At 38.0% G+C, this 16,973-nt stretch overlaps 1 protein-coding gene across 1 annotated transcript in view; it reads right to left on the bottom strand.

The window, feature by feature from the left end:
- Positions 1-1,158: 1,158 nt before the first annotated feature.
- Positions 1,159-16,973, bottom strand: part of LOC127881400 (contactin-like) — a 39,901-nt gene continuing 24,086 nt past the window's right edge. Inside the window, exons 16-27 of the mRNA XM_052429202.1 lie at positions 14,828-14,991; positions 13,714-13,840; positions 12,477-12,635; positions 10,989-11,132; positions 10,669-10,763; positions 10,247-10,330; positions 9,294-9,444; positions 8,675-8,796; positions 7,438-7,624; positions 3,978-4,093; positions 3,365-3,542; positions 1,159-3,024 (exon numbers count right to left, since the gene is read on the bottom strand). Of these exons, the coding sequence (XP_052285162.1) occupies positions 2,873-3,024; positions 3,365-3,542; positions 3,978-4,093; positions 7,438-7,624; positions 8,675-8,796; positions 9,294-9,444; positions 10,247-10,330; positions 10,669-10,763; positions 10,989-11,132; positions 12,477-12,635; positions 13,714-13,840; positions 14,828-14,991 (1,679 nt within the window). The 3' untranslated portion in view covers positions 1,159-2,872. The remainder of the gene's footprint in view (positions 3,025-3,364; positions 3,543-3,977; positions 4,094-7,437; positions 7,625-8,674; positions 8,797-9,293; positions 9,445-10,246; positions 10,331-10,668; positions 10,764-10,988; positions 11,133-12,476; positions 12,636-13,713; positions 13,841-14,827; positions 14,992-16,973) is intronic.

Below are 16,973 nucleotides of genomic sequence, written 5' to 3'. Positions count from 1 at the left end.
TACTGCATGAAACAATTTTATCTCTAATGAAAAGGCTCAATAGATAGAACAGTTTTACAATCAATGTTCGACATAAATACAGTTTGTGCGTTCACCTTTTATTTTCAGAGAATTACCCAGCGCAAAAGCGTTTATACTAAAGGCTATGTTGTCATATTTAGTACTTACTTGCATTGCATTTCAACTCGCGAGGTTTCGGGTCAATTCGCGGCCATTTGTGAAAGTCAGATTTTATATACAGTTCATCACCGGAGTTCGCAGAAGGGGTTGCGATCATTGTGTTACACCGGTCTTACTGACAATAACGTAGTGACTGTAATGCATTGCATTCCAATCCGCAAGGTATCAAGGTCAGTTTGCGGTCAGTTGCAGAAATCTTTATATAAACGCCGTCTCGTAAACTTTGTGCACTTGAAGTCTGTTTTGATCAGAAAGATACTAAATAAAGATATTCGGCGATATTATTGTGGTATGTAAATCATCGATTTTTAATATGGTTTCAACATTTGCATGATAAGGACCAATTTTGATAAAATTAATTAGAAATATTTATCCATTTAGACCAGTTTATTAAGCATGAGCACAATAATTCACTATACTATAATTATGCAATTAAATAAGATTCGAGTATTGCCGGCTGACCTATATGCACTCGTTTATTTTCATGTTTCTTGTGTTTTTCTATTCTGTAAATATAGATATCTGAGTAATAATATCACATAAAGCAAAATAAGCCACGAAATCTGGCGCAACACCCCGTAATTGATTTGCTTATGATGTAGCTAAGAACTGCGCAGAAAAAAGGCATCCGCTACTTTTTATCTCATAGAGATAACTTTTGATCGTTCATAAACATCGACCACAATCAACGCCGTATATCTTTTTTAAAGATATTTCTTGTTTCAAGTAATGTTATATACAAGTCGTGATATTTTAATCAATATAAACTAATTATTGTAAAAAATACGGTATTTTAGAACCTTTCTTTTTTTCGTCAATCGCGGTTGACGGTCTCTTTAAAGGATAATTGCCCTTTTAATAAATATCATCTTTAGTTAAAAAATACAGTTAGGGTTAAGGTTAGGGTTACGGTCAGTGGACAATAATATAACACGAGGTAAAACAATACTACATGTATTAATAAAATAAAGTCTTAAATATTTCACCAAAAAGATTTATTGGTTCAGTGCATAATGAACATTCAAAATAATGTATATGCCGCTGGCGTATTCGAACTTAAATCCGAATATACAGCCTTATAAGTACCTCATTATATATTCCACCATTACTTCTACATTTTGGGGGCACATCATTCATGTGTCCATATTGTAGCAAATTTTTGTCAATGTAGCTTTCTTTGATTGCTAGGCAAGACTTACCTATTTGTCGATTTCAAATGGTATTGTCTAACATTTGATGCGTTAAAAACATGAATACATCAAAGATTGTAAACATAACATGCATTTTTAATGCAAGCATGCAAAATGAATGTATATAAACAAGCATAAAAGAATAAAATTAGTAATAAATTATATTAACATTCAAATTATGTACGATAAAGATGTACATAAACCTGAATATGCGATTCCGTACATATGACATCGTTTATTGTTGATTATTACAACACATTATATACTATAGTATATACATATTATAAATAATCAGGGATTTCAATGACGCAGAATCCTGCCTTTTGATGCAAGCATTACATTTTTTTCTCAGCTTTGACTTCAAAAATTAATCTCCATTGCATCATTTTAATGCAACTGTTACAAAGAACGCCAAAATATATCTAAAATGTCTAATATTGCATGGTATGTAACTTAATATTATGCAAAACAGCTTTTGAAGACAATTTAACAAATATACAGAAATAAAATATGAACTGACATCAGTATTTTGATCCATGAAAATTTAATTAGACCCTTGAACATTTCAAGTTCGGGGTAATTTGACTCCTGATTTTCAAAATCCTTAGCAAACATTTTATGGCACTTCTTAACAGCTCGACAAAACGACAATACTGAATATATAAATTGTATGTATTAATACACGCGCAATAACTCTCGTTATTTAGGAAAATCTCGTTTTGTATATGAACAAGGTTCAGTCGAAATACATAACATAAATAAATATTTTCATGAATAATTCTTAAAATACATGAAAACCCAACATAGCAATAAACATACTCGCTTGAAAGCGAAAGATTATACCTGCGTATATTTTTGAATCCAAATGTATCGGGTAAAGTAAAAACGTAAAGAACTTTTATTTGTTGATATAAAACAATTTTGGTTTTGATTATTAAAAATGCAATTTTGTACGTTAAAACATTTAAGAAAATTTTCTAAAAGCATTAAACTTTGGGAATGAGTCCTTTTAAAAGACCTGTATAAAAAAAACACAAAAACTAATATTGTATTCATAAACAAGAATTAAAAAGTCGAACAACTAATAGTTATATACTTGTTTTATGGAAGGCAAGTATAAAGAAGTTTACCTATGGAAAGTGGAGAAAAAATACGCATGCTAGGTAACGATTTGACATTATGTTTTATCTAGAAACATTTCCAGCCATAGAATGTCCATGACCATTTCATTACCTCATTATTACTTACTAAGTTATACAGGGTACGTTGCAAGTAAAGTGATCGTCGTTTACGAATGTATTATTAAGCCTTCCTGTAACCACACATTCTGCAGTTCTAAAACTATTTAAATAGTTTAGCATTAAATGGTTAATTTGAACATAGACATTCTCTTAAAGAAAAGATAATCTACATTCGTGCTTAACGTGCTGATGAAAAAAGATGAGCACACTTTAAATGTTTAAAAAAAAATTACTTGTGTCCAAAAAATCAAAAGTCTGGGACTATAAAACAAATACTGAGGTGAAATATGAGCATATGACCGTAACAAGGACACTTGAAATACATTGGATGTTCAAGTAGCGTCCTGGACGTACGATTGTTGCTGCAGCTGCAAGGATTTCCGATGATGAAGGATCGAACGCGACCATTCCTCCTGAAATATTTATCAGCATTAATAGTGTTAATAGTGTCGATTGATGTTCCTCGTTTTTTTAATGTACAATATGCTTGTGAAGTGAAAAACGACCCGATACCAATAATGATGCTGATGTTGATGAGTGCGACTTTGATGTGTTTGATGATAATACAATACGTAGCTGCTGATTACGATGGCTACGATATAATTACGACCATAGTGTTGATGAAGTCGACGATAATAAGATCCAGACAAAATTGTTCGTTGGTAAAACCGTTAGAATTGTAAGCCACCACACACACACAATACATAAAATCAACAACAAACATTCAAAGCGAAAAATAAAATTGGAAACCACCTAGCGTGAAATAGACGGCCTCGCTGTATCTGCCGTCGCCGCCCCGGCTGAATGCGAACACGCGGAGCTGGTATACTCGGCCCTTCTGCACGCCATCCACTATCTGCTCACTGTCCGCGCGACCCGTACTCACGTTGACGGCGGACCGGATGTCGTCTGTCGCCTGCCAGTACAGGATCTGCGCGGGCGAGGAACAGTTTAGCATAAAATACAAGGCCTATTACGAATGGGTGAACATTTGTAATTTAAGAATTTATCATGCGTCAAATGAAAAACTATTTTGGTTTCAGTATTTGTACGCACAAAGTTGGTCACTCTTTTATTTTCAGTTTTTATTGCGCACCATATGGGGAATTGTTGTATTTCACTTATTCTAAGATTATAAAGGCTGATCGTAGAAAAGACAAGTAATGAAAAAGTCGTTGTACAAAAATAATTTTCAACGCAAAAACTGATTTCACAAAATTAGCATATAGCATAAAAAATCAAGTTCCCATTTCACTTGCAATATTACTATCAAAACAAAATGCAATGCTTGATTCAAAATAATGTTCGCATTATAGGGCTATAACAATCAATTTCGGTATAAGTTTAAAAAATAATAAGTTCGTACCTTGTATCCCTCTATGTTCTCCTCGCCCACCTGCGTCATTACACCACGCCACGTGACCTGGACGCTGTTGGTTGAGTGGGGTAGCACGCGTACGTCCACCGGATACAGCTTAGGAGCTGGAGTGCAAGGCAGATTGGAAATATAGTTGAATCGCCATACAACGGATGAACATACTTGTAGCAAGGTCAATATATAACGGTACAATATAAAACAATTCAAAGTTCAAGACTCCATGGAGACACAAGACATTCTTTCAACTATGCAATTAAACAAATGAACGCAACATAAACGAAAAGATTTCGCTAGTATCGGACGTTTAAAGCCCGGTCAGACCGACTAACGAATATGTAACGGAGAGAAAACGGACAAAAAATGCAGATTTTGGTTATCCGGTGATAAAATTTACCTGCTTTGTCGCTCAAGACGCTCGCAATCGGTGTGTGAAGCGTAGGAGACACACAATGACCGCACATATACCGGTGAGGTAGCGGAAAAAACGTACGTTTAACGGATATGTACCAGATTGTTAACGGTCGGCTTACGGATATTACCGTGCGAGTAACGGACTTCTACCTGATAAAACGGCAGTGTAGCGCATAAGTACCGGACAAAACGTTCTCCCAACGTGAGAGAAACGGAGAAGTACCGAACACCAACGTACAAAAAACGGTCATTTTATTTCATGCTTTATTATATTTTTAAGTATCATAACTTTTATTTGCTTTGTTTTTTAATGCATGTGCTTGTTTGTTTCTTTATCATGAATGTTTATGTACACTTACGCCAAAAAAAAAATAAATAAATAAATCTTGGCCGGTCGATTACTTTCATATTTTCTTTCCGATAAAAAAAGTAGGGTGCATCCTTAGTATCATGAGGCAAAGCTTCAGGTTCTGGTATGTCAAGGTCTCCGTTATCAGCTGCTGCCTTCAGGTCTGACTCATTCCACAACTGTGCATCGGATGCAGCACCACGGCCTCCCATGTCAGCCCAGGCGAACTTGTAGTCAGAATCCACCAGAGCTAGCAGGACAACCAACAGAGAAGTACTCCTTGTAGTTGAAATACGTAGACCCGGAATTAGGCAATATGTTTGCCATCAACAGCACCAAACGTATGGGGGGGGTATTCCGGCTGTCCCTGAAGTCGACAGCTATTCGCGTCCAATCGGAAGCTGTTGTTGTCAACAGCATCACCTCGTCAGCATACTCATCTATGACTGCTCTACAAACCTGACGTGTAAAATATAAAAGTATGATAATCTAGCGTGGATTATATGTGTATGACACGGTAATCCATGACTTTTAGCGAGTGGATGATTAGGTAAAAATATACTACTTGATAAACGGTGCATATAACTGTGTGCATTTCAAGATATGCACACAAGACAGTACAAATGGTAATATACAATTTAAGAGGTTAGTTTTGTAGTGCGCGCACTCATCTATTTGCCATTTATCCTATACCAATAACTAAACACAATGCGATTAATAGAAAATGATGATAGAAGTAGACATTAAAATATATAAATATATTAAAATGACTAACAGAAGCCTTTTAAGATTAAATTTAGCACTACAGTAAATAGAGCGGTACTTACTTCTGGCACGAGAAGAGAAATAGTGTTGTGGGGTACTCTCTAGCCGAATCGCATATCACGGTACTTTGAACCAGGCACAAGATGCTGCAGCGCAATTGTTAGCTTCATCCCTGGTTAAATTGGAAGTCTGTAGTTGTTGCGCTGTTTCGTTATCCTTTGGGCCCACTCGTGCGAGAATCTCATCGAACATCTCGGGTGGCATTCTCATGATGTTGATGAATAGGCGTTGGTCCTCTTGTTTAAACATATTTTATTTCCAAATTGGCAATTACAAATGAATTACAAATATCAAAGTATTATATGGAAAAAGGGTTGGACCTAAAGTTCTACAACATTATCGGAGGTCTTTCCCTAGAGTATAAAGTTACATCGATCAAGGTGACTGTTTAATATGTAAATATTAGTCGTCGTTTTGGAAATTTTACGAAAACTACTAATGCACAATAATGAGTCCTGTCCTGGTGCGTCTATGCAAAACGCTTCGTCTCTAATATAAATCTTTGCACTTCAGTAAAAATAATGACATTTTCTTCGTCGTTCAATGATTGTTTTCCATGGAGAAGAATAACAGAACTTAAAGGATGAAACGACCGCAATGCATTAAATAGAAACAATCGCTGTCTGTGGTACTTAGTGCATTCACAGAAATAATGTGAGGCATTTTCTATCTCGCTGCCACAGGAGCAAACAGGCGAAGCAGTCAAATGGATTAGGAACAAGTCGGAGTTAAGGTCACTGCAATTATTTCTTAATCTTGAATGTAATATTTCCTATTTCCAGTAAACAAATTATTGGGGTCAATATCAAAGGAAAGTTGAGGTAATCGAACATTTTTTGGGTTGTAAATAAAATTGCTTCCGTTTTCTGTGGATTCTGTTGGTCCTCTCGTTGTAGTTCGACCATAAGTTGGTCATACAGAGCGAACTGACGCCTCCGCTCGGGACCCAGCCAAGTCCTGATCCACCATCTGCGCTGCCTCCGTCTCCTTATTTGTTTTTAGGCAAGACGATGCATGGCCAGATTAGCATCCAAAAGGCCAATCTGGGCCTGCACGAGGGTGGCTTGACACTCTAATTGAATGCGAGCACGACACTCCATTGCACCTGTCCTTCTCACAAGGCTTACCAAAATGAATTGATACTTCGACCCACAGGTTAATGACGGTTAAATTTATGTCAACAGTTTTGTTCCGCCACACTTCTCGCACTTTTGTATACGTTAGCTGTCCGTTATTATCTGTTGAACATATGTTAGGACCAGGACAACCGGACATTAACGGACATAAACCGGATACGTACAGGGGGTGTAAAGCACGAGTTCCGAAAAAAACGCAAACTAACGTATGAAAACCGCACATCAAACGGAGATCTCTGTCCGTTTTATCCGGTGGAAATTTTTGAACATGCTGAAAATTTCCCAACGGACGGAACGGATGTCACCGGACATCGCCGAACAAGAAGCGGATTCACCGGATATGAAACGGACATTGAACGGATAAGAACGGACACAAACAGATAAAATGATTTTATGTCCGTTTCTCGTCCGTTACCTCGGTGTAACCGGGCCTTTAAATACGACATGATAGTAATGCTTGGAAGAGTGGGTATCAGAAGTGTTTCATTTTTCTGAAATAGTAACAAAGAAAAGAACGATTTGTTTTGTTAAATATAATCATGCGAAGTTTTAAATAAACAAAGAAAAAAATCTTTCAAAGTGATAAAATAAAGTTTACGTTCTTAACAAAAAAAAAAAATGTCATACGGTCTTAGAGCCGACGTGCTCAAGTTCTTGCGAAACAAATCCGTCGCATAGCAACTCCGTAAACTTGTTAATAAACCGATAAACAACGCTAATTATAAACCATCTTTGAAAGTCCTGGCATGGAACATCTCGCTTCGCGGCCCCATCCCCGCCGTGTTGAGCACCTGCATGTCCACTGAGTACCACGTGTACGGTGTCAGACCTATCACCACCCCGTGCGATGTCTCCCCACGCCAGCTGATGGCGTCCCAACCGGCGTTCGGATCGAAGCGCACTTTGAAATTGATCTGAAGATAAGAAAAAGTCGTATTTTGCGCAGTGTCATCCCAGACTGCATGTGTAGTTCAGAGACGATACTTTACGCTTTTATTGAATGTTTTGTTTAAACTAGGAGTCTTCTAAACGAAACTCCAATCTAGGCGGAACATGCCATCGCTAATAAGCCTGTGCGGACTGCACTGGCGCATCTGGGACAACACTTAACGCACACGCATTAAGTCAAGTTTTCGCATAGCGAAACTGCAATAAAAAAACTCCGGAAAGATTTTCAGGACTGGTTATACTTTTAGAATCAGCTGGTCATTAATTGCAAGTGACTAAAAGCCTGTAAAATTTATCACCAAACATACAACACAACATTAAACACAAACATATTTCAAGCTTGGGTCAACGAAATGATATACACAATTCTACAATCATTTTGAAATCGTCCTTAGCTGAAAAAAGAAAATATCATTATTATCACCACCGCTACCATCATTTTCAAATTTTCCTTGATTACGAACCTAAATAATCCAAACACTTTCGCACAACTTGACATTTAACTTTATACTACCCCATTTTGAAAATGGTCTGATTTACCAGAGAAAATGATCGCACGTTATATACAGGTACTTACATATTGAACATGGTGTGATAAAACAAAGCAAATTCTTGTACAATTTATCCTGGTACCCAACATTGAATATGTTCTGATTTACCACAGAAAATGCCCTGACGATGTACACAGGTACAACCACATTGAATATCTAACCAAAGAACACGCTTTTGCGATGTATACAGATACCTTCATATTCAAAATGTCTGATAAAGTAAAGAAAATGCTTCAACGACAAATACAGGTAAACCATGTGGTCTTATAAACAAAAGAAAATGTTTGTCCTATGTAAACTGGTACCCGATACTTCAAATAGTCCGATTTAGCAAAGAACATGTATAAACAAGATATATTCTAATGGCTACTTTCTGCTTTACGTTATAAAATATACACTATCCTATAGATGAACTTCGTCTTCAAAATAAAAAAAAAATATTGGTTTTGCAAAACCAGGTAATACCTGATAGCCCATGAGGGTTCCACCCATGAACTCTCTGATATTCGGCACAATGTCCCACGTGACCTGGATGGCAGTGGAGTTGTAAGGCCAAGCGTAAAGATTGGTGACCACGCCCTTTGCAACTGAAGTCGAAACGCATCTACGTCTCTTATCTTTTTTTATAAAGCGCGTCTTGATCAATTCCTTTATTATATTAAGAACGAGAAACGTTCTTCCTTCAAACGCAATATGTTTAAAAACAACAACTTCAAAACAAAGAGAAAAACACAGAGTGGTTAGCGTTGTCCTAAAAAACGATCGCATTGAGTTCACTGAAACGAATTCCGTAGAATTCAATACCTCAACGCTAATATTGATCACACCGTTTTTAACAGTTCAGGCTTAAAGAATCCGACTGAAGTTGTGCATGCTAAATATCACAGAAAACGAATGCAAGTAAAAATGGTTTCATAGCAGCTGAAAGAAATGGAAAGTTAAAATATGCAATATAAGACTTTTCTTTCTGAAGAGCAAAATCTAATATATCTCATATGGGAGTTTTATGTGACTAACCATGTTGAACATATAATTTGCAAAAGAAGTGACTGCAATGCTAGTGTCAACGATTGATCATACATACTCTCCTCCGCCGAGTAGATGAACACGCCGTCCGGTGACATCGGGCCCGGTCCCATGTTGTTGTAGGCTGCGACCTTGACCTCGTACAGCAAGTAGTAATTGTCCACACCCACAGTCACCACGTGCTGCCCTACATTATCGGTGAGGTTCGCCTGGAACATGCGAGACGTATAAGAGCATCATTCTGGGAGAAAAGGATAATGCGTGTACAGTGTTGTCCCAGATTAGCCCGTGCAGTATGCACATGCTAATCAGGGACGACACTTTCTGCTTCTATGGATTTCTTCTTTTGAAGGAAGTCTTTCCTAAACGAAAATCCAGTCTATGCGGAAAGTGTCGACCCTAATGACTCTGTGCTGACTGGACGGGCTAATCTGGGACGACACTTGACGCACACTCATCAAGCTCAGTTTTCCCAAAACGAGGCTAATTCTGTGCCCAGTTTCCACGGACAATGTCAAGCTAATGCACTGGGATAGTCTGCACTTGCTGGCGGTAACATTTGCACCTGCAAATTGATAACATTGTGTGTTATACCACAACGCTTATGTCGACCTGATACAAAGGCACCTAATATAATAAATTAATAGGTGTTAATATCAGTTAATGTTTGGAGGTACGTTTTATTACTCGCGATCTATTATTAAGTCATCATTTTCGATAGAAATGATTCAGATTCAACAACACTAAAAATGTGATGACTTAGATATATTACATGTTAGGCACCACTTTTTTACGAATACTAAGGTCAGTGGTCCATGACGTCATGATGAATACACCAAACGTCATACATTGGAGCGACTGTTGATCAGATTTCATTTAAAATCGTGGCGAAGATGTATATAAAAAAAAGCATGCCACTGCACTGTCGTTTTGTTATATATCAGGCTCAGCAGCAAAAAAAAGATCCGTTAAGCCTCGACCATATTTACTTGTAGCGTGACCCTTGCTCACCTCGCTGTATCGGGTGGTATTCGCCCGTCGCCACAGCACCCGATACCCGACACCCGTCGAGCCCTGGTCTTCCGATGGCAGAGGCTTCAACACACGAAGATTTAAACTTAAAATATGTTGGCAGTTTTTTTTTTCACTTAATGTGTTGTTTTAGGTTACAAAACCAAAAAAGTTTGGTAGTTTGGAATGTTTGAAAGAGTTTTATTTAATCTTTAAGCAAATAATAATTTTAAGACATTGAATAAATATTCAAAATATATGTGGATAATATCGCTACAAATATTGTTTTGAAATTGATCTTTTCCAAATAAAATATAACAAACTTTTTGAAATAAAAAAGGCAAAAAATCACGACAACAACAAACACACATTTTTATTACTCGCAAACCTAAATGAAAATGTTTAAACGTCGGGTGTCGTACCTCCCACGTGATGGTGAGAAGACCCACAGAGCCTCCGCCACCGCCGATGTTCCGGGGATATATGGGTGGTGAGGCCGCGGGAATACGATACGTCACTAGAATAATACATAGCAGTCATCATCATCATGATTATCAACATCATCATAATCAACAACACCATCGCCGCCGTCGTCGTCGTCATCCTCCTTCTCCAACTGCCGATCATCGTCCTAATCATATCATATTATCGTCGGCTTTATAAACATCGACAACATTTTGTTGTTTAATGTATACATGTGTAATGTTATAATTACAGTCTAATGGTACATAGTAATGCTTACTAGAGCGCTGACTAGCGGCCCCGACTCCTAAGGCATTCATAGCTTTCACCCGGAAGTAGTAGTTGTTTCCCGGCTTCAGATGCGAAACAATAAAGCCATGACGTCGATCAGTAGCCGGCACAATAGATGAGGCGACCGGGATATCTGCAAAACAGTTTTCATTAGCAAATAAGTTAATGGCTTATAGTCTATTAATGATGATGGTCTTAGTTTGACTTGTGATTGGTTGATCATGTGACTTTAATGGGAAAACTGATACTACGTGCAAAGGTATTACAGGTAATATTTTTTTCATCGTGTATTTACCGGTATAAATATTTTACTTATGACGTCAAGGTCAAAGACATGCGCCGCCATTGGCGTCTCCGCTCTACAACTCCTATGCCATTTTTTTATGAAACATGGCTATATGTTGAGGTCATAAAGAAACTGAGCTGAAGGCACGATACAGTCACATTGGCTTAAGATAAAGGTCAGACTTCAAGGTCAAAGAGTTGATCATCCACTTTCGTGTTCGATACATTATCATAATTCATATAATTTAACAACAACATTGAGGCGATGTGCGGAATGTATTAGTCAGTCATACCGGCCCAGGATCGAGGTCACATTTAAACATTGTAAGGTCAAACATTTCAGTCCCCTTTATTATTTTAAGAATTTTCATGAAACGAAGCCACGATGTTCAGGTTCTTGAGACGATGTGCAGATGATAATATTGAGTCATGTCGGTTCAAGCTCTAGGTTATGATTTACTGTATATATTTGTGTTTTTGATGTATATATCGTATGACCTTTAGTGGATATTTGTCGCCAAACGTGGCTACAACATTAAGGTCACTGATACGATATTTAGAAGGCACGAGTCAATCACCTTAGCTCAAGGTCAAGGTTACACTTTACGGTCAATAGTTTTGCCTGTATAGTTTTCGTATTTACTTCAAATTTATTTTACTCACTGAAATGTTAATGATATTCTTTGAATTCGAGAAGTCAAGAGTCACTGGCTTAACATCATGGTCACCACTTGAAGGTAAGGGGAATGTTTGCGGGGGACATTGTTATCCCAGTGACTGTCTTGCAAATATAACACGATAACAATAACAGCAAGTTTGAATGTTGTATGTAGAAAAAGTGAAGAAGAATGCCTCCTGACAAGGTTCGGTATGCGGAAAGACGGACGTAGGGACGGACAAACAGACGGTGAGAGAGGGACAAACAGACGGATATACGTTCATGGCGATTCGAGCTGGGCCCCTTTACTACGTTCCGGGTATATACAAATTATTAGGCTTTAAGCAATACTTTTGTCTCGGTAAAGAACAACATCAGCATCAACATCATCAAAATATAAAAGTTGCCGCATCCTCGTTTGATAAGAAGAAGAAACGGGGTTTTCCGCTATTATGCGATTTGCCTGGAAAAGACCCGTAAGATAAGAAACTATAACAAAGACGACAACGACAACCATGCTGCGAATATGCGTACATGATGCTACAGTGACCCAGAGGGCGTTGTGCTCGTTTGACGCCTCAATGGTGTGGTATTGCAAGTCGCGACCGTGGCGATCCCCTTCCGTCCAGTACACGGTGGCGGAAGTGTTCACGATCGCGCCCACATAGACGCCTGCGGGGGCGCCTGGGGGACCTGATTAAAATAAAAGTATTTATAATTAATCTGATATGAATTAAAAAGGTCGCATTTGAGTAATGAATATGGTGTCCGAAACGTGCTGTAGATCTTCTCAAAGACACAGAGTACTGGTTCTACCCAATGAACAGACTTGATATCGTGTCAATAAGCATCAGGCGTTCGATATAATCGAGCTTGAATGCATATGTTTTAACTAAAATAATTGTAGCGTCCATTGGGGATTTAAGTATTTTGAGTTTCTAGTTTGCGATCAAGAGGTCATAACAACAAAATCTACTCAATAGAACTCTACAAAATCATTCTGAAAGGACATGCAATTACTGGTATCTCGTGTAGTCAAGAAACGTACAAATACGTCTTCAAGTTGGAGATCTGATTTACATTATTGAGCTTAAATCAATAGGTTACGAACGTACATTCTAAAAAATGTCCAATTAATTTACATGTATGTAAAATGCACACATTCGCGAGTTATGATAACATCTAATAAATATCGAGTTGGTTTTAGTCACGTTCGTTTTTGTATCAGTTGAATGACCATATCCACAGATAAAAGTATTGTAATATTATTATGTTACATATTATATAGTATTCAGTGAACTGCATCGTTAAAGTTTGAACGCGTAATGTGGCACGCATTCCAATTACATCGTGTGTTAAGGATCCTGAAAAATTAAAAAAAAACATGCAATTTATTTACGGCGTTCTTAATGTCATATAAAATATAAAGTTTTTGATTTCTAACGCGGCAAACTGTGCTTAATGCATGTTCATTGTGACGTCATCAGATAAGTTCAAGAACGACACTTTCCACATAGACACGTTCTTCGTTTAAAAGTGACTTTTTTACCACGAAAATTTTCAAAAAATCGGAAAGTGACCTTACCTATCCTAAGCGGACTGCATCAGATAATCTGGGAAGACATTGTACGCACATGCATTCAGCCCGTTCGTACAAGAGCGCGGCTTAATCATACATATACATCAACTGGATAATTCATCTACTCCACAACAACGCATTTTAAAACTGGTATATTTCACTTCAACGCGTTTTATGATATTAAACTCTTACCTTCGACTGCAAGTAATGCGGACGCATTGACGGAATCGTGCGTGGTCTGTGCGACGCAGGTGTACAACCCGCTGTGCTCGTACTGGGCCTGTATGACGTAGAGGGAGCCTGGGGACTGGCGCGTGCCCTGCGTGGAAAGAAACTGGGCTCAATTCATGGGCGTCAAGTATCGTCCCAGAATAGCCTGTGTAGTTCGCACCGGCAAATAAGAAACGAAACTTTCCGCTTGTATGTGTTTTTTAAAAGGAAGTCTCTTCTAAACGAAACTCAAGTCTAGGCGAAAAGTGTTGTCCCTAATTAGCCTGTGCGAGCGGTTAGTGTATGGCAACGGGTGGGCTTTTTTGTAAAAATGTACAGTATATGTCTGAATTGGTTGTTTCATTGTGTTTTTTTTTTTCTGAATGTAAGGCATTTTGATTCCCTTTACAACGTATGCGTTTTTGTTCAATACTATGGCTAAACTATAAGGGTTGGTTTTGAAATTGTGCGAACTAGATTATAGATAGATATATGTTATAATATTGGTTGCAATGTTACACGGCTCGTTACAAAATCTCCCGACAAATAATATGGCTCTTTTTATTTAACGAAACACAAGTAACCAAATATTTGAAGAAGTTTCAAATATGTTGCGTAGGCTTATCGGTACGATCTCGCAATATAAACATTTGAGCCACGCTATGGGAAATCTGGTCTGTATGCATGTGAGTAAAGTGTCGTGCAGGCTGATCACTGACGACATGTGAGTAAAGTGTCGTCCAGGCTGATCACTGACGACATGTGAGTAAAGTGTCGTCCAGGCTGATCACTGACGACATGTGAGTAATGTGTCGTCCAGGCTGATCACTGACGACATGTGAGTAAAGTGTCGTCCAGGCTGATCACTGACGACATGTGAGTAAAGTGTCGTCCAGGCTGATCACTGACGACACTTGCCGCTTTTATGATATTCTTTGTTTAAAGGTAGTCTCTTCTTTGCGAAGATCCAGTTCAGGCAGAAAGTGTCATTTTATTAGCCTGTGCGAATAGCAACGGCTAATATGGGGCTACTCTTTACGCACATGCATTAAGCCCCGTTTCCGTAGCGCGGCTCATTTGTTTCCATCGAACTTACTACGACGTAATGGCTAGAGTTGGCCGGTTTTATATCGCGCCCGTTGAACTTCCACCCGTACAAGCTGTCCGCGGACACCGGAAACGACGCCTCGCAATTCAACGTGGCCGTAGTGTTGACGTTAGCGCGGACATCATTAGGTGGGGATAGCAGGACCGTTCTCTCTGAAAGACAATGTAAGATTAAACCCTGCATTTTGTGGTTCACTTATTTGTTTGACGGATCCGGGGTCTCTAGACAATGGCAAAAGGCCAGGGATTAACAGAACATAGACACATTTTATAGTAGATAAAATGTAGTTTTTTTAAATACATTAGTGATCAACTCAATCAAGTAGTCACCAGAATGAACTAAACATATTGTAAGATATATACCAACAATTTGTAATACTCAATAAAACCAATAACTTAATGTTCAACATTATCAAAATAATTCATCGGCAGCAATATTTTTATACGGTATGATAATTCACGAAATAAATATAAGATTATACTTCTACTTGAAACGATGATTTGTGTCCCTTAATCCAAATGCTTAATTATCTAAAAAGGAGAAGGTCAACGAATCTTTATTAGGCTCATCTATGTTGTTTTTCCCACTATCAACTCCAAAAAATGAAGATAACACGGTCTTTTTCCGTTAACTGTTTAGTATAATACTTGTTAAATGTTCTTATCTTATAATGACGAACGTTTAAATCCATCAAGACATTATTCTACTTTTAATAATTAACAAGGGACAAAATTGTCACAAAACCAGGTTTTCATTGTGAAAAAAAATCTGATAAAGGGAGAAAACTCAAACTGAACTTTTGAAATGAACAAACAAAATTAACCCCCTTTGTAAGTTTTTTTTTAAATCTAATTTTAGTCGTGGCGACCTTGAGATTGGAGATATTGACGTGATTCTTTCGTGCGACACACCGTCCCATGATGGTGAACAAATGTGCCAAATGATTTTAAAATCTCACAATGAATGACATAGTTATGGCCAGGACAAGCTCATTTATGGCCATTTTTGACCTTTAAACTCAAAGTGTGACCTTGACCTTGGAGATGTCGACGTAATTATTTCGCGCGACACACCGTCCAATGATGGTGAACAAATGTGCCAAATGATTTTAAAATCTGACAATGAACGACATAGTTATGGCCCGGACAAGCTTGTTCCGCCAGCCCGCCAGCCAGCCAGCCAGCCCGCCAGCCAGCCAGCCAGCCCGCCCGCATTCGCCAATCTAATAACCAGTTTTTTCCTTCGGAAAACCTGGTTAAAAACGCACGCGACTTAAATGTGCTGACGTAGTCAACTTACAAAAAATAATTTAAGTCCTGTGAACATAATAGAAAGTATAACATAAAATATTTTTCACTTTAAAATAGTTATAAATGTGCATTGGCGCCGCCTCCTAATCTGAGCCCCACCTCTTTGTTGGCATTGGCTCCATCTCTATGTGAACATGCAAATTTATCTATTAGATCGGCTAGAAGCCGATGTTTTTGCGCACGCAATTACTTGTACAGGTTGTAATGAGCGATTTAATTGGCTGAGAATTTGCTCGTCACACAGGCAAAAGACGTCAATTTGCTTTTACGAATTCTACCATGCCACAACCTATAAAGGTCCTCACGTTTCCAAATGGGTTGTGATTGTATGCTTCTGTACATCTTTGTGTGAATTTATAATCGCTAAAGCGCACTACATTGGCCGATTTTTAAAAATATTTCAAAATATGTTGAAAAAACATATAAAACATAATCACCCTGTAAAATTATCCGTTAAATTTCAAAACATTCGGGTCTGAGCGCCACCTCGGAAGTAGCATATGCTCATTTATTAATGCATCTTAAAAAAGAGGTGACGCGCGTGATTTACGGTCTTGTAAAATTAAATCATTGGCAGAAAGAAATAAGGATTTAAGACGAAATAACACTTACACTGAGAAAAGAGACAACATTCGATGGGCTCATTTGTAAACGATAACTGCACATGACAGGATCTTTTCTAATATTTACCGTTATTTTAAGTCAACCATTTAAGTAAATAGCATCAAGTCAGCAGGCATTTCGCAATCATACTATACACAAACTACACGGTACATGCATCAGTTAAACACACAAGGAGATCTATGCAATAATCATACAACTAA

Source organism: Dreissena polymorpha, chromosome 5 (assembly GCF_020536995.1).
Source record: "Dreissena polymorpha isolate Duluth1 chromosome 5, UMN_Dpol_1.0, whole genome shotgun sequence".
NCBI lineage: Eukaryota > Metazoa > Mollusca > Bivalvia > Myida > Dreissenidae > Dreissena > Dreissena polymorpha.
This window is presented reverse-complemented; position numbering and strand designations above follow the sequence as displayed.